The 25,409-nt window shown below is 44.4% G+C and overlaps 1 protein-coding gene across 2 annotated transcripts in view; it reads left to right on the forward strand.

Annotated features, from left to right (window-relative positions):
• Window positions 1-5,667: 5,667 nt before the first annotated feature.
• The window catches only part of LOC104334581 (tropomodulin-2), a 36,618-nt gene continuing 16,876 nt past the window's right edge, over window positions 5,668-25,409 (forward strand). Inside the window, exons 1-3 of one of the 2 annotated variants that reach the window (XM_075431857.1) lie at window positions 5,668-5,742; window positions 15,954-16,162; window positions 17,931-18,087. In XM_075431857.1, coding sequence (XP_075287972.1) covers window positions 16,037-16,162; window positions 17,931-18,087 — 283 coding nt within the window. In that variant the 5' untranslated portion in view covers window positions 5,668-5,742; window positions 15,954-16,036. Of the gene's footprint in view, window positions 5,743-5,955; window positions 6,059-15,953; window positions 16,163-17,930; window positions 18,088-25,409 lie in introns of those variants that run through there. The other variant, XM_075431858.1, reaches the window with a different exon arrangement.

Raw genomic sequence — 25,409 nt, forward strand, 5'->3', positions numbered from 1 at the left:
TTCCTTCCAGTGGCAGCAAAGAAGGATATGGTTCAGTCCTGGTTCTCGTGAGACACAACCCTAATGCTCTGAGAATTTCACGTTCTGACATGAAGGGTTAAGATGAGCATGTTCCCGTGAGCGGGCTGGCTGACACGGCCTCTGGTGGGAGGCCACAGAGGTAGCTAGCTACACGTGTTCTGGAATTTGTACCTCTTTTTCCAGCCTGCTAAGGCATGTCTGGGACCACCCTGCACAGGGTTTTGTTTCTCGAGTGCACTGTTAAGACAGTTTAGACATATCCAAAATGATCCAATTCACTGTGAACTGGCTGTATAACAGAAACATGCGCTAAGAGAACCATCCCCAGTGAAAACTGGTCGGCTGCAGAGGGCCTCTCTCCGACCTTGGGCCTCAGGCTCTTGAGGTGGAGAAGGAAATACAACACTGAACAAGCTGTCCTGCAGATCCATTCATGGAGAAAGAAGTGGAGCAGAAAGATCTTCACCATTAGCAGACCCTGTAAAGAAAGGCGGGTAGCATCTGTTAGCTCCTGCTCCCTTCTGAGGAGAAAACCGCTTTAAATTGGACAGTTTAAAGGAGGTGGAGGCTTTGCCTGTACCTCCAAAGCCTCCTCCTTCCCATACCAGTAAGGCAGCAGAGCTGGGGCAGGTGGAGGAGCGACCGTATCTCAGCAGATGGAGCTGAGGTCGTGTTGTCTGCACTCAGGGGTGGCTCCAGGGAGTGTGAGCCAGCCCATGGCACGCTGCCTGGAGAAGAGCGGAGCTGCGGACCTCTGTAAGCGGGGCGTAGAGGGTGGCGAGCCTGTCCCGGGGCCAGCAGGGGTCATCTTCTGTCCTTGGGCTGTTCCTTCCACCTTTCAGCCTTCTGGAGTCCTGTGCTCCTGTCGCCAGTGGTATGCCCACTGAGTGGGCCCCAGACTTAAAATAGCCATCTGTTCTGTGTCTCGCTTTCCTCACCTACAAAATGGAAATTCGGTCTGAGATCTACTGCTGCAAATTAACTGGTACAGGTGAGGTATTTGTTATGACTGTTACTGCCATGGCAAGAGCAGTGCCCAAATCTAAGCGCATTTCTTCAGGATTTAGAGTACTATGGATATAGGAGGGTTCACAGAAATCAAGTTTGGGTGAAATAACAGATGACCTGAAGTTAGTGTTATTTAGTGTATTACTGTACCCTGCCTTGCAAAACAGTTCAAGAAAGTCCTATTATCTGTCAAACAAATGCAATTTAAAAATTCCAGCCTAAATATAGAGTTTGAGCACTTGAGATGCTGCTGGCCAGCTCTTCAAGGCCTGAACCACCCGGCTCTTAGGAACTGGGGCTGACTACATACCTTGGTTCTCTTTCAAAACAATTTCAGCAAGTGTCATCACAACTCAGTAATTTTACATGTGAACAAGAGTCAAATTTTATCTCTACCTTAGGTCCGAGATTTGCCGATCAGGCATTGAACCAAGGGTTTTTATATCCAGGTCACTGAATTTGATCAACAGCTAGTCTTTAAGGGAAGAGGTCAAAACATGCACGACAGTAATCAAGACCAGATGTTTGTCTAAAAGACAAGCTCCAGCTCGAGCAGGAATTAATTAAGCAAAGTCTTACAAGCTGTGTTATAAGGAAAACAGATGAAAAGATCACAACTGCCCCTCTGCTTTTTTATTTAAAAAATACAACAAATAATTTAAAACAACTGCCCACATTTTGGCTACAAATAGTTCAGTGCTTGCTTTTGGGTGCCCCAGTTAGAGATTTACTGGTGCAGCCTGCAGGCAGTAAGCTCAGTTTCGGCAGTGCTGGAAAACCTCTGAAGCTCTACACCGCATTCACCAGGCAGCAGCTCTGAACCGAACTCCCACTGGTCAAAGGGAAAGCAGAGCCGGGAAGCGCTCTGGTTTGGGATCCGCAGGACCGCTCGCTCTTGAAGATGCTCCTCAGAGCAAAATTTTTTCGAGAGTAGTTGTCCCCACGTATATTGTCTCCCTAGGGTGTTAACTCCACCACTGCGCTGCTTTCAACAAATCAGCTTAAATACATAAATACACGAAAAGCCTAGACTGGCAAAATGTCATGCAAGATTCCTGCCAGAGAAAAAGGACTGTTTGTTTCGGAGCCTTAGCCTGCACTCTGAGATGTGCTCTCCGGGTGCTGTCTGTGAAGTCCCAAGCGTTGGACACAGTCTGTCCAGGCAGTCACAGTCGTTGGATGTAAATGTATCATAGCAGGTACACCCCACGCTGGGGTTACATCTTAGACTTGTGAATTGCATTGTCTACTTCGGTCTTTTCATTTTGCAGTTTGGGAAGAATGAAAAATTATTCAGAACACACACTCTGTACGTGAGATTGAAGTCTGATACCGTTTACTCTGTATGCTGTGATTTAAGGAGAGTGTAGCTCCTAGACATGTGGGTATACTCTTGTGTTCATCGGCATTTAATATATTTGTCATGTATGTTTTTGTCTGTGTGTCTCATGAATACAGGTGACCTGTGTTTTTTCTTAGACAAAGACTGATCATGTTTCTAATTTTTTGATTGCAAATGCTATGCATGAGGTAAAAGGAAGAAAGAAAGATGAAACCACAGCCAAAGAAGAGAAGAACCTCGACTCCAGCCAAACTCTGCACTCCCTGCAGAGCTCTTGGATTGTTACATTTCTGACAGAAACCACTGTGGAGTGAGTTTGTCAGCAGACACAAGGCAACTGCAAGTGGAAAAGTCAGCATGGGAGGGGTTCTTCCCATTCCTATCAGCTGAGAAAGAATTTCAGCTTAACAAATATATTTTAAGGCATGACAGGAAAATCTGAGTGAAAAACTCGCAGAGGTTTATCGAAAACCAAACATCCCAAAGCTAACTTTTGCTCTTTGTTGATGTTGTAGATTTCTCTTTCCTGGTATTTGTATAATCATAGTTTGAGTAACTCGTTAAAGATCCTACAGAGCAAGATCAAACACCGAACGAGGGTTTAATCCACGTTAAGAATTAAATCCACGTTTCTCTGTCTCGTGTCTGAATCAGCCCTGTTTGCAGCGAAGCTTTAGCCCCAACACCAAACCAACGGATTCATCCTCGGCCTTGAGCCACCGAGCTGCCAAGCAGCGGATTTCAAAGCAATTCGGTTCGGCTTCCCTGACACTTCTGGTACTAAACAAGCGAAACCACGGAAGCAAACCCTGTTTTCTCTGGATGCTTCAATGCAGAGAGAGAGGAGGGAGGGTTGTGGAATAAAAGAATCTGTTTCTTTACCATTTCTGTTGATCTGATAACATTTTGGATGTTTGGCGAAAGCTTTGTTAACTCACGGCTGAATATCCCCCTCCAAGTAGTTAATTGCCGTTTTGGAGCATCTTCGTGCGTTCTGCGCGTTGTTGTGGATACAGGTGTTCTCCTGAGCAACCGTGGCGAAATGCCCAAGGCAGCCCTTCAGTCCCTGATGTCAGCCGGAGCTTTCTGCTGTCAGTCTTGCTGCAGATGCCTGAGGGGTTTGGCAGGGCACGCAGTGAAGCCGAAGGTATTGTATTTCCTAGCTGAACTTTTTTTTCATAGGAAAATTCATCTCTGGTGCAGCATCTGCTTCTTAACAAGGCAATGTCTTGTTTTCCTGCCAACACATCACGAAAGTTAAAGACATTTTAACCATGGGAAGAGCTTTTCTGCTGCTAGTGACTCATCACTCGGTGCTCAGAACCAAGGGCCTCCGTTCAGCTACAAGGCAGCATCCGCTGAAGGCAATCTGATAAATTGAATTATGGACATACTTGCTTACAGGGGGTACATTCAAATTTATTACATACTATAGACAATCTCAACGAACAGTTAACTTTATTATAGACTAAAAGCATAAATATAAATTGAATTGTCAAAACTATTTTAAACAAGAGAAGAAAATCATTGCAACGGTCTCTTCCTATGTCCTCTGGTAAGTTCACTGTGTTCTTCTGGGAGGTTTTGACCTTGCTGTGACGCTGTCACCTCACTGCACTATGATACAGCCAGCAGCCTCCTTGAAAAGATCCACCAAGCTTCTAGGAAGTGCCGGGTAGTGAATTGTCCTTCTTGAATGGAGAGGGGCGCCCTGAGATGCTCCTGTCCCTTAGGCTTCTAGGTGAGACCCACGGAGATCCCTCTGAATCCTTACAGAGATGGAGGACCACTTATTAAAGAGCCCTCCTCCTGCAGCCCAGGCAGGATGGCTTTGGGCAGGGGCCAGCACCCTCCGCTCCGGAGCTGGCTCCCAGGAGCAATGCCTCTCGGCACAGGGTGAGGACCAGCACCCTCCGCTCCAGAGCTGGCTCCCGAGAGCGACGCCTCTCGGCGCAGGGTGAGGACCTTTGGTTGGTTCAGCTGCGGGCCCGTTTGCAGAGGGTGTGAGCGGAGCAAACTGCGCTCTCAGGGCTCAGCTGCCTACGTGTGCACCCCAAGCTGCCCAGCACGTCCACTGAGGCCGTGTGTCCCCCCGCAGCGAGTATGCCCACAGCTGTGTAGGGATGTGCCCAGGGGTGATGACGGCAGTGGGCAGCGCACCCAGGCCACGGTGCAGGCTGTTTTGGTGGGTTCCGTGAAGAGGGGCCACGCAGGGGAGGGGTGAGGCTGAGGCCACAGCCTGCCAAGGCAAAGGTGAGGGGGAAGAAACGTGGCCTGGGTGGGGGTTAGGTGGCACTTCTCCCGCAGGCAGGAGGAGATGGAGAGTTCAACAAGGGCAAGTGCAGGGTCCTGCACCTGGGGAGGGACAACCTCATGCACCAGTACAGGCTCGGGGTGGACCTGCTGGAGAGCAGCTCTGCGGAGAGGGACCTGGGAGTGCTGGTGGGTGACAGGTTGACCACGAGCCAGCAGTGTGCCCTGGCTGCCAAGAAAGCCAATGGGATCCTGGGGTGCCTCAAGAGGAGTGTGGCCAGCAGGTCGAGGGAGGTTCTCCTCCCCATCTACTCTGCCCTAGTGAGGCCCCATCTGGAGTCCTGTGTCCAGTTCTGGGCTCCCCACTTCAAGAAAGATGAGGAGCTACTGGAGAGAGTCCAGCGGAGGGCTAGGAGGATGATGAGGGAACTGGAACATCTCTCCTATGAGGAGAGGCTGAGGGAGCTGGGCTTGTTCAGCCTGAAGAAGAGAAGGCTGTGAGGGGACCTTATAAATGTTTATAAATATCTTAAGGGTAGGTGTTGGGAGGATGGGGCCAGACTCTTTTCAGTGGTGCCCAGTGACAGGACAAGCGGCAATGGGCACAAACTGAAGCACAGGAAGTTCCATCTGAACATGAGGAAGAACTTCTTCACTCTGAGGGTGACAGAGCACTGGAAAAGGTTGCCCAGGGGGGTTGTGGAGTCTCCTTCTCTGGAGATATTCAAGACCCGCCTGGACAAGGTCCTGTGCAGCCTGCTGTAGGTGACCCTGCTTGGCAGGAGGGTTGGACCAGATGACCCACAGAGGTCCCTTCCAACCCCCACCATTCTGTGATGCTGTGAGAGGGGTGCGGGAGGGCGGGAGGGGAGGGCCGTGGGGGTGGCCTGCTCAGGCGGAGGGGGGATGCTGCTGGTGGAGCTGGGGCCGGTCCTGGCGGCAGTGGGCAGGGGGCTGCCTGGGGCCCGCGGCGGCCGCCGGACTACGAGTCCCAGCGTGCCCGGCCGGGCCGGGGCCGCGCTGCGCAGCCGCCGCGCCGGGCACCCACCTGCCGCCGCCGGCGCCGGGCTCGGGGCGCGGAGGGGCGCGCGGGCGGCGAGGGCCGGCCCCAGAGCGCGGTAAGGCGGCGGGCCGGGGCCGGGGCCGGGGCCGGGGCCGGGGCCGGGGCATCGCCCGCGGGCCCCGGGCGGGCGGCGGCTCCGCGGGGCTCCGCGCAGTACGGGGTGGGGCGGGAGGGGCGGTGGCGGAGCGTGTCTGTGTCGGGGGGGGGTGGAGCGGCGGGGCGCGCCCGAAGGGCCCGAGGCCCCGGCGGCCCGCGGGGTGCCTCCCCCCGCGCCCCTCTGCCCGTGACGGCGCCCGGCAGAGGGGGAGGCGCGCGGGCTGCTTTCGGCGCGCCCGCATCCCGCACGCCGGGCGTCAGCCGGCAGCGATCAGGTGAGGCGGTTTAATGAGATGTGAAAATGAGGTGTTTTTGCCAGCGAGCTGCCTCCCCTCAGCGCTGCCGTGTGCCGGAGGGCGGGCGGAGGGTGGCTGCGCTCCACTGCCGTGGAGCGGGGCGGCAGGACCCGGCGGCTGCGGGAGCGGGCGCGGGTTTACCAGCCCTGAGTAACGTCCCCAGGCGCTTGGAAACGGCTGGGCTGGGTGGGCTGAGAGGTCTGCTCCAGCCTGAAGGATCCCGTGGTTCTGTAAGCAAAACGTGTCCTCCAAACCGGCCCGCTGGCATCGGGTATCACGCGTGTGCTGCTTTCTCGTCTTCTGGTTACGAAATTATCAGGGTGGCCCTCTGCCAGCCCGAGGGGTTTTGCTCTGATTCAAGCTTTGGGGGAATTTCTGTTGCCAGAGTAAAAATCCACAGCTGATCAACGAGAAACACGTAGAGAGATCTGAGGACTATTACACCGAAAAATAAATGAAAACTGGTTAGATGCCCATCACCACCCTGAGCTTAGGAGTCACGTAAACTGATGAAAAAACCACACTGTAATGTCGTTGATGATGAAGCAAATTCAGAAATGTATCAATATCAACTACCAATTTAAAAATACTTGGAAGAAGTGATAATATTTTTGTATGACGAATGACACACTGTGTAGATCTATGCTTTTGAAAGGGTTTAGCAGAGCACATCTCCAGTAAGTTAGAGTGACATATTTGTAGTAAATAGGTGCAGTCTTTCAGTTTCTTATCAGAAAGCTTATCTTTAACTGATTATTCTCAGAAATTGTCCTTGAACTAACTATATTCCACCCTCTGTTCCTGGAGACAGGAACATGCAATGGGAAAGAAACACCTGGGACCAAGTGGCCTAATACTGCAGGCATCACGTCCTCTGGCTCCTGCCAAGGGATGCATTTGTTAGAAAAAGGAACTCAGATTCAGGGATGCGTGGAGGTGTCTCACTGAATTGTACTAACGATATTACGATCTTCCGTGCTATTCTGCACGCATTTGCTACCTAGCAGACTGTCTGCCTTTGCTGTGGTGCTGTACAGAGTACAGCTCTTAACTGGCTTCCACTATATATATATATATATATATTCCTTAAATTTTCTACTGTTAGGTAGAAGATGAATAAGGTTACTTGAGTCATTTTAGTGAATTTGCCAACATATATTCCGTATGTATCTTCTCTCCCATTCATCTAGCTTGATTGGATTTATCTGAACTTAGCCAGTAGCCTCTCTCATCTTGACAATCTAAGTAAGTTTGTTCAAAATGGTGCACTTTGCTCTCTCGTTTTCTTCCTTCCCCAGATCATTATTATTATTTCCAGCATTTTACAGCTCCTGGCAAACAATGTTTATGCATTTCTGCTATTATTAATCTGCTCTAGGGTTTTTTTGCAGCATTCCTAAGTTACTGAATCTCATAGCTTGCCGTCCTCCTGTGACTGGGTATCCTTTTGACTGAAGCTGGGGTGGCTGTGCAGGGTGTTGTGTTGAGAGGCACCAGGTAGCGTCCTTTAGCCACGTGTACTTGCACATGTGAGGTTAATACCGGGGTGAATGCGTACGTTCTGCTTACTGACCGTAACACACAAGCGTAGCATTGGCTTCTGTTTCACAGTGGAGTTTGGTCATCATTATTTGGTGCTGCAGAAATCTGTAAACTTATTTTTCAAATCCTTCTTTATTAGGATTATTTCAAGGAACAGCTGACTCTGAATAGTTCTAAAATAGAGAAATATGAGAACAGCAGTAGCACGCTGTTTGCTATCTGTTGGCAGCACAGGTGGAACAATACTTTTTTTAATATTACCCAGTGTTCTTTTTTCCTATTGATGTTTCCAGCGTGAAAAACAAACACTAGTGTTGTCTTTTCCAGGACTGCTCTGGTCTATTTTGTTATGAAAATACATAGTGTATTTCCAGGTACAGTTCCTTCTCCTATTTATTGTTTCAGCTGTCAGGAAGTGCATATCACAGATGGTTTCTGTTACTGGTTTAGAGCTAAAATACAAAAAATACAGGTGGCTAGTATCTCTCCGTACATGGTAAGGAGAAAAAACAGCTTAGGAAAGATGCAAGAGGAGGCTGTTTTAAAAGTTATCTGACAGTGATCATTATCAATGATCATAGTTCTGCTATCAGTGGTATAAGCTCTTAGCCCAGCCTTTGGTTCTCTCTCTGCTGTGTTTTCACCTGGTGTGGATCGTTTATTCAAAAGATCCACATAAGTGAATAAGACTGCCCATGCAGGAAGGAACCCGTAGCCAAAGGAACAGCTGTCCAATGCTTGATACTTGGAAGACAGTTCAATTCTTCTTCTTGCTGCAGACTTTCCATGTGACCCCGAACAAGACATCTCTGTCCTCTGACGGGACAGTGAAATGGAGATGCTCTCGTGTGGCTGATGGCATTTAAGGCACCACAACAGTTGATCTCTGTGTAATCACGATCGATCAATGTGGATGCCATAACCTAGCCTTTGGCTTCCCGAGGATACCTTTTTACAAAGCTGCGGGTAATTCATACCCCAATGCATGCTTTGCTTTGCCTTCATGGTAGGTGTGCTGACGTGACGAACTACAGTTCTTTACGCAGCACTAAATGCGGGAGACTGAACTGGATGAAGACACCATCTTCTAAACGTCACAGCTGTTCCCGTAATGGGCATGATACAGGAACCGATTCCTCCATGTTCATCTGGGCATCACAGAGCCATGGGCTGCTGTGTCACAAGGCTGGGACCTTGTACACTCTGGGACGGTGCTCGCCAGGGGAGTTACAGCCTCTTGTTCCAAGGTAACTCAGCACCCACCTCCTGCAGAATCAGACTTGCTGAGTCTGGTAGTTATCGAAAGAGGTTAAAATATCATCAGTGCCCCATAGACAATAATGAGGCTGTTTTCTTCCAGTTGCTGTCAAATGGGCACTTACACTGTTTTACTGTTGCTTGTAACACTGATCAGCATCATTACCGATAGTCTCAGTCAGTCGTGATATTAAGTCTTATCCCAGGGACCGTCAATCAACCATCACTCGTACAGCTCAGCAGCAGGGTGTTTCTGAAGCCTGCAGATAACACGTTGTGGTGGAGCTGCTATTTCGTAGTCCATTTTGTCTGTATAAAAAGACTCTGCTATCAAGGATTTTCAGGCTAGCGCTTCACACCGCCCTCAGTTTCACACAGTAACTGTGTGAAAAACTAATTAACCTTGCATGGATTTTTAAATAATCAGTTAAGTTCTAAAGGTTTAGAAGAAGAAAGGTTCTAAAGAAACCTACCTTCCAGTTCCACAAACTTAGCAGTTGCAATGAGCAGAAATAGAAGATGGTTGCTTCATTATTTTATAACTAATGCATTACCCCTCTAAAAGCAAGGTGGAGTCTGTCCCTGCAGGAGACACGACAGACAGACAAGTGTCTCTAGTCTTTTCCATTTGCTATACTTAACGCATCACTGGAGCATAGAGCACCATACGCAATCTCACTAATATCTGTAATGCTTAGGTTTGTTCTGTCATCCTCTTCCTGTATGTAGAAATTGAGTGACTTAAAGGTTGCTTTTTTTAGTAAAACTGGCTCAAATCCTCATGTGGTTGTTGTATAATTAGTCATAATTTTTGTATGGAAACAGTCCTAGTGGTTGCGATCTAAAAACCCAGGAACAGGTTATAAATTCATCAGGCGTTGTAAAGAAAATTGCTTCCTGCCCAGGACTTACTTTCATGTTTTGAAAGGTTATGAATAATACCACTAATGTTATTTTAGAAACAATCAGAAATTGCTTATTATATAATTTTATTCTGCATCAGTGGGAGAAGCATCTTTCTTTAATTGCCGGTGAAAAGCCTTTTGTGATATCTAAATCAAAGGGAGTACATCCCTTTGTATCTTCTATAAATAACGGTACATTCATATGGATAATTTTGCAATATACACGATGGTTATTTTCTTATAAAGGGCATGACTGAACTCCCATTAAAGTGAGCTGACGTCTTGCATTTTATTTGCATAGGGGTTGTCAATCCCTCAGTGAAGAAGCTGACTGTAATGTAAACTATGGAGTGGCGTAAGCATTGCCAAGGTTCAGAATGGCTCACCCAATTTTGAAGTGGAGTTTCTGATCACTGAATAATTATCCTAAAGGTTCAGACTGAGTCTAATATTAGGACAACATAATTGTTAATTATTTGCCTGTCTCTATGTGAGACTAAACCAGTTGCTAGGAACAGAACATGAAGTAACCCTACATTAGTCCTGGGGAAAAAGGGTGTTTTAAATATATCGGCATTTTTAGGGATTCTTTGCTACAGTATGACAAAAGATGGCGAACTGGGCTGGGAATAGAAGAGATCTGGCCATGTCATTACTTGCCCAGAGCCCACCCTGAGCTCAGTGCCATGTGCAGCTGGGAGTGCTCCCCACCAGCCTCGGAGACCCCCAGTTCTACAAATCCTTAAACAGGTTATTTGCTTTGGTCCACCAAGTGAGCATGCTGTGTCCTGGATGGAAAGGGTTAGAAAAGGTGACTAAACTGGAGCAGTTCGGTTCTTCTTATGTCAGGAGTTCTTCAGAAGTTATTTTGGGGAAACAGGCAGAAAAATTGGGGGATTCTAGAAGACCAAATCCCTTTCTACAGATCTCTGCCATTTTCTACCTATGTGAGTTTTTTTTGTGTGTCTGCTGTCCCTATCTATGTAATAACCTCTAGCTAATACTATTTTCATCATACACACGAAAAAAACAGTTTCACAATGCGTCACTGTATGTTCCTATCATACTTCTGTGCTGTGCTGGCCCTAATACATCCTTTCTAGCTTCTATGAGACTTGTGAACGTTGTAGTTCAAAACTAAGAAGAAATTTTTTACCACAAAATAGGATCTCTAAGTATACATCTCCTGTATGTTCATGGTTAAAAAGCACATATTGGTCATGCTTTTTAAGTATAAAAACAAAAAAGGAACCTTATTTAATGTCAAATAATGGAGTATTTCTCAGTATTTTTTTTTTAAGTTTGAGCTTTCAACAACCCAGCCTTATTTTTCATAGCAGTTCCTGGACAGCAGAGAGGTCACCTGGCTGGCGTTGGATTAAGTGTACTGTTGGGAGCGCTCCCTTGCCTGGACGGTGCGGGACAATCGCCCTCCTTCTACGGAGCATCTGCCTGTGTTGCACAAACACTGCTCTTAATCATAACAGCCCCAATCCTGTTTATTTGGTCCAGTATCAATTTAACTTGGGATTTATTCCACCTGTTTCTTGTTTTCATGTTTAGTTACTTGAGACTATTTAATGGAAGGGAAAATTTTTTCCACATTTACAGATCTGTTTCACAGCTATACACAAATCTCCACCACTGTGGATGTGGAGATAGTTTAAAATAGATCGTGCATCAGGATTTCCTTTCTAAACATCAGTTGCCATGATTTGCAAAAGTAAGAACAAGTTCTCAATTCTGGTTATAAAAAAAGATGTTTTTCTATAAAAATGCAGACTCTATTGGATTATTTCCCCCTCAGCACATCTTTACATAATAAATGCACATTGCCATGCAGCTTCATTCTTAGCCTGTACACACTATCAAAAGCTAGAAATTCCAACCATCTGTATCACAGTATTCTCATCTCTACAGGACCTCAGAGACATGATGTTCTTCGAGGTCTAGCCTGTGCTTTAGACAGCCTGAGTGACCTGATGTGCCTTTGTAGCTGCTGGTCCATAGAAGGTCCAGCGGAAGAAGTCTGCTGGAAGTTCCATCCAAGGAAGGTTCAGGTTTTTCCAACACTTCTCAAGGGATCCAAGCCAATGCGAGTGGGACCTCACTGAGATCTGACATTAATGCAGCAGAGGACTGATTCCATCTCGGAAATAAATATCTGTACCAGCAGTAGAAAATTATGACAGTATTATGGTATCAGCAGAAACTACAGCCTAGCTACTCTAGCAAACCCTTTCAGTAGTGTATAAGGATTATAACCAAAAAGTACTTTTGGAACACAGCAAAGTATTACAGCACAGCAGGTGTTGACTACATAGAGCAATAATGATTTTATGCAGGGTGACCAATGACACACCTTTTGTCTTTGAAAATGTATTTTGAATCCTGACATTGACATGCATGAGTGAAAGAGCTGCCCCAAATAAAACAGAAGCGTGTATTTCTTTCTTTAGATGTGATGGAAGATAAAAATACAGCAGTGGAGTCTTTGAAGCTCACTGTGAAACATCTGTGCTCCACAAAGATTTAAAAGTAGCACATGGTTAGCAGAAGTGCTACTTTTGGTAGTTCCGCACTATCCTGGAGAAGTGCACATTTTACCTGTTGGGCATGTAACAGCATGCTTTGCTGTTCAACAGTGGGTACTGGAGCCCATGGTAAACTGCAGTGCTCGCTATTGAAACTGAATGGCAAAAAAAATGGGATTTGTGCTTCTCTATTTTTTACTCTCCTTATTCACTCTTCCCAGCAAGCTTGAAGGGAAAATCCATAATCTTACCCATGGTCCCTCGTTCTGCTTCCCTCAGTGTCCCTAATGCAGCGTAACATTCAACAGTGTATCGCCTTTGCAATTAGATTGAACTTCTCCTCTCTGCTGTATGATACCTGATCTGTTTTTGTATGCTCAAAGTGACAGTAGCTAGGAGCTGTTGGTTAGTTATGATTGCTTTTTTAACTGATTGAAGTCTGGAGCGTGTTTGTTTCAAACAGTAATCATAACAAGGGAAATCCAGTGGATATCATCTGTAAAAAACAAACAGTACGCGCACACTCAGAAAAGTCAAACCACAATAAGAAGCAGCACAGACAGCATGTGGCCCTGTTTACATACACAAAATTAACAGTATGAAATCCAATTAGGAAGGTGGAGATCGTAATCATCACATTAGACAGCAATTTCCAGAGTAGGTGAACTCAAGACTTCAGCATTTCCTTCCCTGACTGAATGATGCTGAGTTGTTAGATTTATCTCGTTCCTTTGGTTTCCAATAATGTGATTGTGGGGAAAGGTCAACAGAGAGCACACAGCCAGGGCACGAACGACAGGCGTTTCAGCGGAGCTTTTACTAGCCTGTGTGGCAGGGTGCAAGCTCTAGAAAAGCTTTACTACTTACCAGGACTGTGGACAAAGAGATTCCCTAACCGGTGTCTTTTGCTTTTGTGCAGTCACAGAAGAGTTGTGAAAGGGAAAATATCACGGGAATTTCTGCTGCAAATGTATGCATGCAAGAAAAGTATGATTTCAAGCTCTTCCATGCACCACTAATCTAACAAGGGTTGTCTGACATAGTGCTTCATGCCCTGAGAGAAGTTAGACTGATAGATCGTTAATATCTAGGTTTATATTTCTCTGTGGGTGTCCTTGCCGCACATGGCCAAATATCTTATCTTTCTAATAATTAAAAGGAAACAGTTACAATATTGAAAACTGTCATGTGTTGAAAAGTGTGTCCTGGCACGGCTTCCCTTTATGGCTAAACACTCAGGTAATTCACAAAGAAATCAAGAACGTCTGGGGCACGCATGTCATACTTTGCAGTAATTACCCATTGGCACCTGGGTTCAACTTTGCAAACCTCTTCACAAAAGCCATTACCTACGTGGTGTTGCTGATACCGGTGAGACATTTCTTAGCCGTGCAACCTGATGGGACTCGTGCAGCACCGTGCAGCCGGCGGCGAGGTACTGGCACTGGGCATCCTGCACAGCACAAGCGCTGAGCCCCAGCCGGGGAAACTGTTACCTACTCTTACTCGTCACTTTTCCAACAAGATTTAGTTAACCTTGGGATTACGTTTCTGTCTGTTCCAGGGATGCAATTAAACTCTAATAAAATAACCATTTAAACTGTTAAATAGAGTTTTAAAAAGCTCTAATCCCCCCAAAGAAATTTTTCAGCCCAGTTAATGACTGCTTGCTGAAATGTTACGTGTTTAATGAGTTTATCCAAAGAAACCTAGAGAAGGCGCCTGATGCCATAGTACAGAAATGTACAGCAGCTGAATTTATTTTTTTCAGTTTAAACAAATATACTGATTACTTTTAAATAAAATTCTTTCATTATTTAAGAAGTCGTTTTGGTAACAAATTGTATCAATTAATCATATGTAGAACTAGTGTTCTCTTTAAGCACCAAGTACACAAAAACGTTAGCTCTTTTGGACTTTTTTTGCCGCAATATCTCTCATGCTCATCACATGTGATAGAGTTTTGGTAACATAAGACTTTTTCACAGCTGCTGTAACTTTGTGAAACATCAGAAGCTGACTAAATTCCTAGAAGAAACTTGCAGTTTAAAGAACAGCTGAATTCTACGATGACATTTGGAATGGTTTGACAATGATGTCACGCTATGAAAACAGGGACAACAAATAGAGCAGTAATATGGAAAAAATGGGAGTGTATAGGGGAAGTAATGCTTTCTCTTGGAATAGGATGTTTAAGTGTTTCAAGTCAAGGCTTATCATGCCTTGCAGTACTCATAAAATTCCAGATTTTTCAAATTTGTAATTCTACTCATTATTCTCTTCCCATTCTATGGGTTGCTGATTTCTAGTATTTTCAATAAATAGAAAAATTAGATATATTTCAATATTTTGTATTTTAACAGTGAAACTCTAAGTACATGCAACATTTTCACTTTGATTTTGAATAAAAGAAAAATAAAAATCAGGCTTCCAGGTCATATGAAGAGCGACAGAACCCACAAGGATTTTGTTAGTTTATGACAGGTAAGGACCTGGCCAAAGGAAACCAGACTTTGGGTTGATACATAAGCCCGATGTAGATGCCAGTGGGATGGTTTCTGTAGCAGCCACAACTCTGAAATCTGTGAATGCAAAAACTCTGCTGTAAAACTTCACAGCTAGCTGTGTCACCTGGAGAGCTCTGGTGCTGGAGACTGGGCAGACTTGGGAAGGCCTAGAGCAGAATTAAAGTCCCCAGCTAATGCTGTTTCTGATCATACATTAATACTCTTTCACTCCATCCATTTACAGGCAGGTTCTGGCTCGAGAATTGGTTCTGGACAGGAAAAAAAAGAGCGAGTAAAGACAGAGTGTCCTTTGTCACATGACAAATCGTATGGCAATAACTAATGTGGCCGTGCAAATGACACTTTCTTGTTACTGATCAGTTGGGATCGTCTAACAAGGAACCACATTTAGGTTTTAAAACTTAAAGAGCTTGTGAAATACTAAGTCATTTTTTTTTCATAATTGTGTTTTGAATGCCTGCAGGTGCCCCATGCAGCAGACTCATTTATAGATGATCTTTTAAGCTGTAAGTAGCATATCCCCACTGCAAGAATTGTTTTGATGATAAATGCTATCATCTGTAGCCAAAAATTTTGAAATAAGACTACCAACCTGCATACTTTCAAGCTGCTTAGGTAACCAGAATGTACTGAAAAGCCAGCCAAGACAACGTGGCTAAGCTTTCAGCCATCAGCAGAGCTGGGTGAAGATAGAATACCTCAAGGCATAACATTTTGTTGTTTGTCAGCGTTGGACTGTTTTCTGTGACTCTACCATTTTCCTTTGGCTTTAGCCAAGAGAACAAGCAGCTACTGCTGTTTCGAAACAAATTAAATAAAAGAGATTTATCTCTACGGAAAAGGCTAAGTGACCAATGCTTTTTCTTGTTTATGTCTCGGAGCTTGTCTTTGCACTGCACCCATGAGGTTCTTGAGCACACCGTACCCTTCCCTCCTACTCCTCGGCTACTGTTGCACAGGCAGCCCCAGCGTTTCCCACACCCCCTCCGCTGAGCCAGGACACCTGCTTTGCTTTCCGTAATAGGGTGTAAATGTGACTCTCAGCATGCGGTCTCCTTAGGCCTCTGTCAGCTAAGTGGAGGTACTCATAATGCTTTATTGTTAACAGTGAGCAGAGCCGCAAGAAGCTCAGTGCTCCTGGATGGTTGAGATCTTGAAGAGCAGCACCAGTCACGCAGTGCAGCAGGAGCCATGTCTCTGCCCTTCCGAAAAGAGCTGGAGAAGTACAAGAACATCAATGAAGATGAAATACTCAGCAAACTCTCGGAGGATGAACTGAAACAGCTAGAGCATGTTCTTGATGACCTTGACCCTGAGGTTAGTAACGGGGACCAAGGGGATCACAGTGCAAAAGCTGCCCATTACAAATGCCACGTACTGCAGCATGTTATATTTGTATTCTGTTGCAGTAGAGGCAGTGTACCCTAAAGGAGGAGCAGCTCAGCTGGGGACAGTTTGGTTTTACTCCTGCTGTGATGTGCCACTTGCTTTTTCACAAGTGTGCCCTTTCTCTGTCCCTTGTCTATTCAGACACGAGCTTGTCGGCAATCTAAATCTTTAATCATGTTTGTACACTGCAGCACGATGAGAAGCTTTTTATGGCTGCTATTTCTGAGCACACCAATAAACAAACAAACATAATGTGTGTCTGTGAAGATCAGGTCTTTTGAACTTCTGGAATCTGTTGACTGTGTCATTCAGCACAGATATTTTAAGCTGAAGAGAATATATTTAGGCATGATTAAGAAAAGTAAGATTCAGCTATACAACCATCATTTTCTAGAGAGCAAGGATAATTTGGATATTTGAAGACACTTTCACAAAGAATTTAAAGATCTCTGGCCTGGGAACCACTTGATCCTACAGTAACGAGGTCAGTCACAAGCGTGCTGGTTGGGGATTCTGACTGTACCTACCCCAAAAGCTTCCAAAGCAATGTAGGAGTTTGAAAACTGGCAGGTAGACTGGCAGATAAAATCCGCTCACTCTGGAGACAACAGAAATTTGAAAAATCACAATAAATTAAAGCTTGTAGTTTTATAGCGCAAATTTATCTGGAAATTAAGGGTGGGCTTTACTGCTCTCTCCCTCCATGCTGCCACTTCCCTCACTACTACCACCACTACAGTGCATTTTCTGGTATTTTCAAGTACCTGGCATCTCAAATAGAGACACAGAACATAAAAAAAAAAAAACCAAAACCAGGCCATGGTGCATTTATAGTCAGGCTACATATGTGCAGTAGATTGGTAGCACTTTGGGCACGTTTGCGCGTGCACAGATAAAGTGTCTGGTGACTGGAGTTCCCTGGATGTGCTCAGGATTTGCTGGATATTTGCCATGGATCAGATCTACTGTGCGTGTTCTGGCCAACAGTGAAGTGTTTCTGCGGTGTTCTGGGGCGTCTTCAATGTGTTGGCTTTACTGCATACGCACTGCAAAGCCCACCTGCCTGTATTCCTTTCTGAAATTTCTTGGACTGAAATATGGGAGCATTATGCATCTTGCTATATTATGGGATGGAGATGTAATCACATGGTCACGCAGCTACGTGTTGAAAGTGGGGCTTCATCTGCCTGCTTCCTGCATACTCTACATAGCTGAAGTCCACATAATTCACCAATTACTTTCTGTGCATGCCATTCATTTCTAAAGTCCAAGAGACATCTGCATTAGAATGAAAGGAATTTTTGAAAAAATGAAACGAGGGAAAAAAATGGGGAAGAAAAAGGGTAAATGAAGAGAAGAAAATGTACAGTAAACTTATCCCAGTCTATTTACCTGGACTGCAGACTCTGCGGTTATAATACATGTAACACAAAGGGCTCTGATCTTGCTCAGTTCTTTGGTGCTGTGATTGTAAATATGGTTAATAAAAATACTAATAGATGGTACAATGAAGAAGCCTGGAAGATATACCTGTTTTAATGGTTACATTTAGGTAATGTGTGGTGCTGCTGTCACCGAAGAGCATGATGTGAAGTAACATGCAAAGAATGGTTTCACTTAAAAACCAACAGCACTGAAATGAAAACGCTGTATGAAATGGCCTCATCTCCTTTACATGCCTCCCTCTCTTTCACAGAACGCCTTGCTTCCAGCAGGATTTCGGCAAAAGGACCAGACCACTAAACCTGCCACGGGCCCTTTTGACAGAGAACGCCTGCTCTCGTACTTGGAGAAGCAAGCACTTGAGCACAAAGACAGAGAAGACTTTGTACCATTTACAGGGGAGAAGAAAGGTACTGTCCGTCTTCGTGTCGGTGTTGTGTAACAGACTGTCTGAGCACAGCCAGCCACCGCTGCCTGCCTTTTTGTGGAACACACTGGGACAAAAGAGGTGGAGGCTGTTCCTGTGCAGGGGGAAGCTCAGTAGTCAGATCTAGAGCTGTTGCAACTGGAGATGAAGCGGTGGTCTGCCTTGCTGCTCTGGAGTTAGAATGGCAGGTTTAGTCAGGCCCGTTGGTGGGTGTGGGGACACACGAATGCCAGCCCAGCGATGGGCTCAGTCAGCACCTCCCAGGTCAGCAAATGCCTCCATTTCCAGCCAGGAATGGACAAGGGAGGCCTCGCTAACCTCACTGGGACTATTCCCACATTAAGCATTAGACTCCTGCAAGGGTACAGTAGTGGGGGAGGTGTTTAGGAGGAAACGTATTAAATGTCTTTCTAAGTAAGTATTGCCTACAATTGCTGTAAGTAATAGCTTAGGGAATACACTTACAAAAAAAATAAGTATTTTTCCACTTGTTTACTAGCACATCTGGCAATGCTATTCATGCAGATGGTTTCTCTGCTTCCCTTTGCCCCACAGCTACAGGAAAAAAAGGGAAAAACAGGAAAACCTCATCATTCAAACATTGGTAGGATAACCTTAGGGCAGGAACAGTCATATTTTTAAGCGAGCTATGTTCCTTTAGCACCATAATCACCTTTTCCTCATTTATATGCAGTGAATAAAAATGCCTACACCTCAGAACACCCCTTCATTCAAGAAGGAACTTGTTATGTCTGGGTCCATTTTTGACCATCTGATGAATTTGCCATTATTTCAATGGGACCTGCTTAAGGGAAAGCAGATATTTCAAGAAAGTCAAGTGGAACATTTTTTTACTTTATGTATCATTATCGAAGATGTAAAATGTTATTTGCAGGCCAAGAGTTGTTACTGTCATTGCAATGAGTTCTCATTCTCTGAAACAATGGTTTTAGACAGACAAGACAGTTTTCAGCTCCATCTGATTGATGTGTTATTTTATCATGCAGCATACTCTTTAACCTACTTTTCCCTCTGCCGTATCTCGCACTCAATGCTATTCACAGGGTTGATGCTGAGCCCGCTGACATGCAGTGACACGGTAGTGATCCTGCCAGTAGCAGGAGTGATCCAGGACATACTGTACAGAAAAGAGAACAGTTTATTGTATTATGGATTTATTATCAATTGTTTCCCTTCTCCAGTCTCCTGCACGCTGCAGTGTTGCCAGTACAAGTTACTACTTGCAGGTCTCTGCATATTTATACCAACACTTTCAGTCATCTCTCACCGTGCCGATGTTTACTGACTTAGGGCTAAGACTTTGCATTTTGCACTGTAGTCATGCGTGAGGTCTCCAAGCATGCCTGAAACTAAGCACACAAAAACCCAGCAGTGTGTGGAATTGCGTATACCCACAGGACCAGCACTTGATCCATACAAAACTAATCCCTGTATTGTCCGTGAGTGTTATTGTACGCACTGGCTTGTTTATTCTGTTTCACTTTTCTTTTGATGAGGCTAAAGCAGTATTATTCCTATGTTTGCTTCCAGCTGCCCTTAAAGTGCTTATTAGTGCTGCTTATTAATTCCTGGTGTCTCTGGTGTGGAAATACAACTCCTTTACAAACACAAATACCCACACATATCACTTTTCCTGCAGCACAGAGTGAACTCAGCCATGCTAGTGTTCAAAGCTGTTCTTATTTTGGTTTTTGATTCACTGTGATCATGTACTTCAAAATTACACTTTTAAGAATTATCACAGTTACAAAGTTATGGCATCATTTTAAGCTGAGGGAATTATTCCCTTAATTTCTCCTATTCCTTATACAACACCAGTTTGTGACAAAATCTTCAGTATCAGCTTTAGCAGGTTAAGTCAAATGATAACAACCACATGTTCTGTGATTTCTGCAGTCATTTTACAATTATAATCTAAACACAAAGAATGCTACTAAATTTCTTTGAAGTCAAAGGCCAAATATCATTAAAATACCCTTTGTTTCTTTGTTAATATTAGAAATAACTGAATTAATCTGATGTCCGTACACCTAATGAGGTCTGGTACCTTAACAATTGAGAACTGGATGAACAGCACAGTCTCATTTTTGTGCTGCTTTAAGGGAACTGGCTTTGAGAAAGAATCTGTTTATTTTGAGCTTGATCTCGTAATGGTATTTGCGTCTCTCTTCTGCCCCGACTTGGCAGGAGGTGTCCTACAGAAAGACGACCAGACTTCAAGCACTGGGCTTCTCAGTCTCCTGTTCTTGTTCTCCTTCCCCCTTGGTCCGCCCTGCAAAGCCTTCATGCAGAATCTGAGCCTTATAAAACAGATGACTGAGATCTCCATCTGCCAAATGTACCAAAATCTTCCTATGAATTGCATGGTAATTCTGCTGATCGGGTGAATCTGGTGAAACATGGGGAATGACACGTAAAGGCTGTGCGTGGCTGGCTCTGGATCTTAGAATCCGTGCTTGTAACTGCCACCTTACTTATTTTGACAAACTTGATTGAAGAGGCAATAACAGAATGACTGTATTAAAGTATTAATGACTTGATTTTCATTTATACTAAGATATTTTCTGTGCAAGAAAATAAAATAATCCTGCAAAAACATTTCCAAGATATGATACTACATGCCAGATTTAAAGTCACTTTAATTAGAGAATAATTAGTATTCTTCCAAAGCTTAGTAATTAGTTCAGGATAAATAATTTACATTTCTAAAATGTGTCCTCAAAAGAAACTAAAGAAGAATGTCTCTTGAGGAAAAGCTTATTCTACACCTTTTGCATGTTAATCATCACTAAGGTGTATTTACAGATTGGTAAATATTTACATATTATATAGATGCCTGTTAAATGATTTCTTTACATTATAGCAGCACTACATTGTAGCCATACTGTAAACAGTCCCCAATTAATTTTACGCTAATTCTGCTAGTTAAAAGTTAAGTTCTGAGGCAGCTCCAAAACGCATCCAGTTGTGTATAATTAGAAATGGGGGGTGTTGATGTCAGTGTATCATTTAGCACTGTTTGCCTCCTGAGAAGATTTGTGTGTCAGTAGGATTAGAATATGTCAAGTGTTCTTTAAGCTTTTGTCACTATTTTGTACTTTGATATTTTTCTGCCACTAGGAAAGCATTTATTTTTTCAGATTTAGGAAGTGGTATGCTTCTACCAAATGTTAAGTGACATTTCTACCAGTTCCTATGTTTGTTATGCAGGGCTGATACTGACTTGAAAATTCAGTGATGAGCCGAAAAGAAGGTGGCATTTAAAATATCCTCCTTCCAGAATAGTCTGTGATACATCATTATTGTTTATCTAGTGTCCATGCCTCTCTTTTTGTGTGTTAATGTTTTATGGGAGAGTTCTTGACCAAAAAGCAACACCAAACAGCTGCTGAAGGACAAAATTCAGTTGGCTACGTTGGTCTCTATATGCTGAATACAACCAGGTTTTGATTGTGCTGGAAAACAAGCCAAAACCGATTCCAGAGCTGATGAGGGTACTCAGAGTGGTTAAAGCACAGGAAGTGTTAAAGGTGGGGGGCTGGTCGTGCATGGAATTGCCTTGGTTTTGATTGTAATTGTGGTTTTGAGAGATTGGAAATGCTCAACAGAAATAATCAAACTTATGGCATGCATTAGGTCTTTGGCCCTCTGCCATATTTCAGCTTGTTAACGTACTACATTAATTGCTGTACAAAAAGAGGGGTTTAAGCTTCCATGGGATAGCTCTGAAATTTGGGTGAAAACCCAGGTTTTGCACTGAACTAGGGCCGGGACGTCACAGCCCGACAGGCGCACACTGCAGCTGCCACCAAGCCGTGTCCTCAGACCGCTTCACCCTGCACCCCCCTGTCCCAGGTCAGGGGTGGGAGCTCTGTCTGGATGTCCCCACGGCGAGGGTTTGCAAACGCTCTGTGGGCTTTCAGGAGCTGTTGTGCAACACCGCTGCTTATCTGCCATTCCCACAAACAGAGGGTTCGTTATTCATGAGCAATGGAGGTACAGGGACTCAGGGCTGATAATTGTAGCCATAGTGGTTGGCAGTTCATAAGTGTTTATTTTATGTATTTTTGGATTAGTTCCCACTTAGGATATATATTCTAGAAATCCTTACATAGAACCTGATGCACTACAGAAATTAATTAGACTGACCGACTGCATTTAACTCCTATAGCTGGAACAGCCGGTTATCACACTTAGATCACTGTGAAACCTTTTCTGTGTCATTTTCAAGTTCATGAAAGGTCCAGGAATAAAAAGAACAGGTGGAGAAATAAGGGGCAGTGCAGGCACAAAATATTAAAGAGCAGTGTCAACGCGGCGTGTTTTCTCTCCCTGAAGGTGGTATGTACATCTGAGCTCAGTTAAGGTCTCAGTACTACTGTAACACAAACACAGACTCTTAACAACATTTCTGTTTCTGCTTTGTTGCAGTGGTTCTCTTAACTACATGATACTAATGAAACATAATTGAAAAAAGTTCTGTTGTTGTGAAATATCATTAGATATGAAAAGTTGGCCATCCCATTTTTAATTGCTGTAAAGATTGCTGTTTCAGCCCTTCACCACTGTCCCTGTTTTCTGCAAGGTCTTCCCTTCCTCGCCAAACCATTTTATTTTGGATCCGATCCAGTTCTCATCAAAGTCATGGAGAAACTCCAGCGGATTGGGCTATTATTATTAGTGGCTGGAAAGGGAAGGGGAACACACTTGTATGTGATTAAATGCTAACATTTTTAGCCAACTGATAAAAGGGAAAAGGAAGAAAATAAGGATGATTAAACCAGAGAACTTTTGGCCAAACCCCTGTTTTCAGTTGCTCTGGCAGCGACCGTCTGTCTTGCGTGTTGTGCTGTGCCAAGCAGAGTATCAATATGCGGCACTAGTAATAACGACAGTCATTTTCAGAAGGTCAGAGTATTGGAGTAGATGCTAATGAGTTCCCATTCCAGTTTCTCTAACAGACTCTGTATAAAAAAGTTAGGGTTTAGCTTAGAGACACGGTGTCTTTCTTGGATTAACAAAGGCAGTCTTTGCACCGCCAACGCTGAAATGGTTTGTTCAAATTTTTGCTACCTTCTTCCTGTTCTTTAAGGCCGATGTTTGTCTCTTAAAGCACTGAGAGGGCTGCTGTTGCTGACAGTAATGCCTCTAGCCAGTGCCGTTCACTGCTTGCTTTTGTAAGACCCTGTTTTAGTTGCTCACGACTTTGCCAGACTCACACAGTTCGCACTGAAATTTCCCATGCTGAGGGTCTGCCTCGGGCTGAATTTTTGGAAAGTGTCAGCAAAAAGGACTCAGCTGTTTCCAAGAACAAGATTAGGAGAAAACACATTGTTTTAGCCATCTAAAGTAAATTTTTCCAGCTGTTTTTTTATGAGTTGCAGTGCTTCCATGTTTTTATGAGTTCCAGTGCTTTGAAGGGGGGACTTGAAATGTGTGCCCTTTGCAATCCCCAGGGAAATACACTTGAATCTGGCATCTTCAGAATGTTGTACTCTCTTGTACGCCCAGTTTGTTACAGCCTTCTCCAAACACTCCCCCCGCAGCCAGCGTTCGTTGTGTCCTCGGAGCTACAGCCTGCGTGCGCGGCGAGCCCGGCAGCGCCCGGTCCGACGTGCCATGGCTGGCGGGAGGGTGCGTGGGACGTGCGGGGTCCCCGTCGGAGCCCCGGGCAGGGAGCAGGCCCTCTCCTGCTCTGACAGCGTTCCCCTCGCCTGTAAGGGCACCGCGAAGGAGAAGAGAGAGTGAACAGGCGGCAGATAGGCTAGCGCAGGGAGCTGGAGGGGCTGGTTTTTTAGGAGCCATTGGAGTGTGTTCAGGATGAAGGGCTAGGGGTGGCAGCTCTGTAGTGGAAGAGAGCAGTGGAAAAGACGAGAGGGCAGAGGGAGAGGAGATGGTGGGAAGGGTCAGGGTCCAAAGATGAGCAGGACCAGGAGACACAGGCGATGGGGAAGGCATGGGGGCCAGTGAGGACAGGAACAGAGAAGGATATGTGAGATGGGAGAAGAGAGGCCGGAGAGGAACAGAACTAGTGTGGCATCTAGCTTAGCCTGACTCTCACGGCACTGTGACGTCCTTGAGAACGTGAAGCCCAGCAGCACAGCTTGATGCTCTGCATCAGACGTAAGAGCTTTCTGGTGCTGGTGGTAAAGCAGGGTAACCTGGGTGGTAATCCAGAGGACTGATGTAGGGCTACAGGGATCCTGGCTGTTGTGATAACCCGTGTGAGGGTCTGATGAAATTCTGGGCTTCCTTCTGTCTTAAAGATTCTAGGTTGGCTTTTCCTTATTTGTATTTGAGAAAGTATACTTTTCAGAAGCATTCTTTAAAGGCTGTTGCTAAGGAGGCAGAGTCACAGCACGCTGATCAAAGTCAAAGATGCTGCTGCAGTTTAACTTTGCTCCTTGTGTATACGTACAATAGATTTAATAACTTTGGAAAGCTTAACTTTGTAACCTTCCTATTCCGTTATCATAATTTTTAAGGCAGAGAATATGCAGACACTAATCCAAGAGTAACAGTACAGCAGCAATTATGATACTGCATTTTAATTATTACTAGCTTTCAGCTTCCCACTTATTTGAACTTGGCCTGTATTCTTCTTCAGAATACAGATTTATTCCTGGTAAAAACTAATGTAGCTCCATTTTCATAGAAGTCCATAGAATAATTTAAGTAAGTTTCAAAAGAAAAGAATAGTGTAAAATGGAAAAAGTGAATCAGGTGCCTGTGATTTATGCAAGGCAGATTTCCAAGATTATTGAATTTCACTTCTAAGGTCAGTGTAGCATTCTGGAGTTGAGAATAAACAGGCACTCACTGTAGTCAGTGATTCATTGACACCTAACAAGTGTAACCAGATATTTTCTTGAAAGCACAATAATCTGAACTACATTTTATAGGAAAAGAAAGTACATTATTGTTTTACAATTGTGGCAGAAAATGCATTTGTATTATAAAATTAAGTAACTATCCTTAATAAAACTGATTTTAAGTAAAAGGACATTTTTACAGCTAGTGTAAATGGGTTTATTACGGGTTTATTTCCCATTGCTCTGTGCTTTGCTGAGTTTTGGCTTGTACAATTTTGGCTTGTACAACGTGGGAATATATACTAAGTATTTATACTAAATAAAAATGGTGGCAATTTATATTTATTCACAAAAGTCTAATGACATAAGAAGGAAGGCAGAGAGAAGACATACCAGAAATAACGTTCCAAATGCTGTAAACTATAAATGAAGATGAAATCCTCCAAATGTTTTTTTAGATTGGACACAGTAG

This window comes from Opisthocomus hoazin, chromosome 10 (genome assembly GCF_030867145.1).
Source record: "Opisthocomus hoazin isolate bOpiHoa1 chromosome 10, bOpiHoa1.hap1, whole genome shotgun sequence".
NCBI classification, from domain to species: Eukaryota; Metazoa; Chordata; class Aves; order Opisthocomiformes; family Opisthocomidae; genus Opisthocomus; species Opisthocomus hoazin.